The 2,145-nt window shown below is 51.0% G+C and overlaps 1 protein-coding gene across 4 annotated transcripts in view; it reads left to right on the forward strand.

The window, feature by feature from the left end:
• KIAA1671 (KIAA1671 ortholog) overlaps nt 1-2,145 on the forward strand; it is a 216,086-nt gene that overhangs the window by 199,697 nt on the left and 14,244 nt on the right. For all 4 annotated transcript variants that reach the window (XM_027863318.1, XM_027863302.1, XM_027863308.1 and 1 more), the window contains one exon: nt 1,646-1,904. In XM_027863318.1, coding sequence (XP_027719119.1) covers nt 1,646-1,904 — 259 coding nt within the window. The remainder of the gene's footprint in view (nt 1-1,645; nt 1,905-2,145) is intronic.

Here is a 2,145-nt window from a genome sequence, read left to right on the forward strand (position 1 = left end):
TCCTGGTTTGACCATGAACAAGATCCTCCATTTTTCATCTCTGGCCATTTTCTCTCACTGTCCCCCAGGCCTAGAAGGCTCTGCTTCCTCTGTTCTAACTGCTGACCTCCCTGGCTGGCCTCCTTTAACTCCCAGCTAAAATCCCACCTTCTATGGGAAGCCTTCCCTAACCCCTCTTAATTCTTGTGCCTTCCCTCTGTTAACCATTTCCTATTTATCCTTTATGGAGCTTGTTTTGTATATATGTATTTGCATGTTGTCTCTCCTGCTAGACTGAGTGCTTACAGGGACTGTCTTTTGCCTCTTTTTTTTTTTTATCCTCAGAGCTTAGCACACTGCCTGGCACATAGTAGATGCTATATAAACTTTAACTATTATTGTTATTATTATTAACCCTGATGGTGAGCTATGGAGATTCCTGGGGCAACTCTGAGGAGGATAGCTTGTGGAGGGAACATGGACCCTGGCACTGAAAACCAGCTCTGAGCCCGTGTGTGACCTCACCGGTACCCTCCTTTTGCCAAGCATTGTGCAGTTCCCAGCCAGTGGGGGTAGGACTTGAACCCAGCCCCTGAGGGATGCCCCCAGTGCCTGAAATTCTGGGTGGCTGAGAAAGCTGCCTATGCCCAGGTCTTCTGTGGCAGTGAGCCCGATGCTGGTACCTTATAAGGAAGAAACCAAGACTGGGGAGGGTGATCCTCGGAGCCCTGGTGCTTCTCCCCAGATCCAGGGGGTGATTGCCTGATAATTCTGTGTGAGAATGTGATGAGCTACAGGCCTAATCACCAGCTGTCAGGGAGTCTCAGATAAAGCTACCACTCCTTGGCCTTCAGGCTCATCTGATAGGGCCTTTCTCCTTTGAACGGGGCTGCTTGGTGTGGGTATGCACTCTTAATAAAGGGGCAGGTACCTCTCTCAGGGGAGGCCCCATCCAGAGCTGGCTTCCCCGTCCTGGGAACACCTGGCAGGCAGGAAAGGAGAGGCTGCTCTCCCTGTCACAGTATCTCAGGGCCTTGGCTCCTTTGGAGATGGTCTCCAAGGCCCTACCAGCTGTGAGATTCAGTGATTTCTGTTCCAAGTTCCCTTCCACACCTCACATTCTGGGCCCTTCCCTGCAGAAACAGTCTCTGTTTTATGGCCCCTCCCAGTTCTGACATTCCCTGTTTAAGGAGTCTTAAATGTGGAATAGAGGACATAGATTCAAATCCTGATACCGCCGCCTTATTACTTAGCATTGTGGGATGGAAGGGACTTCTATTATTCTCACTTTGTAGATGAGAAAATGGTTAAGACTCAGAAATGACCTGATCCTTTACCTGAAATTGTAAGCTCTCTGAGGGCAGGGGCTGTGTCCTAGGCACCTTTGTATTTCCCATGATGCTTTGCCTAGTAGATGCCCAAGAAACAATGTGCATTTGAAGTGCCCTCTGGGCTGGACGTGTGGCCGGCTCTGGAGCAGACACTCAAGGAACATGTCTCAAAATTGCTGTTTAGTACTTACAGCTCTTTAAGGTAGGCAGGGCAGAAATTTCAAATCAACTAGATGGAAAGATAGTAAGTGACTCGGAAAAAGCAAAAAAAAAACAAACCAAAAACCCAAACCTTAATATTTGTCCTCAGTCATCGCGCCTCTGTCTTCCTGTAGCTTTGCTCCTGAAACGCCTTCTCCCGACAACAACGTCACCTCGGCCCGAAAGCAGCCGACTTCCAGCAGTCGGCTCTCTTCCCTGTCATCTCAGACGGAGCCCGCCTCCCCCGCTGATGCTGGCGACTCCTCCAGGGATCAACGGAGCACCAGCTTGGACCGCTCCAGCACGGACTTGGATTCAACCGATGGGGCCGAAGGAGCACCCCCTTCAGACACTGGCCCCGGGGGGAAGGTGGACGACTTCTCCTTCATCAATGTAAGTCCCACGGTCCTCCTGGAAGGGCAGAACAAAGGCCCTTGACCAAGTGCCCTCTGGCCCCAAAGGAAAGGGTTGGAAATGACCATTGAAAGGGATTGTGGGAGGGAGGTTAGCACAATGCCAGGCACACAGTGAGCACTTAACAATGGCTCCTTCCTTCTTTCCCTCCTTCCTTCCTTCCTCCTTCCTTCCCTCCTTCTTTCCCTCCCTCCCTCCCTTCCTCCCTCCCTTCCTTCCT

The sequence above is a fragment of the Vombatus ursinus genome, unplaced genomic scaffold, assembly GCF_900497805.2.
Source record: "Vombatus ursinus unplaced genomic scaffold, bare-nosed wombat genome assembly UNPS02001287.1, whole genome shotgun sequence".
Taxonomy (NCBI): domain Eukaryota; kingdom Metazoa; phylum Chordata; class Mammalia; order Diprotodontia; family Vombatidae; genus Vombatus; species Vombatus ursinus.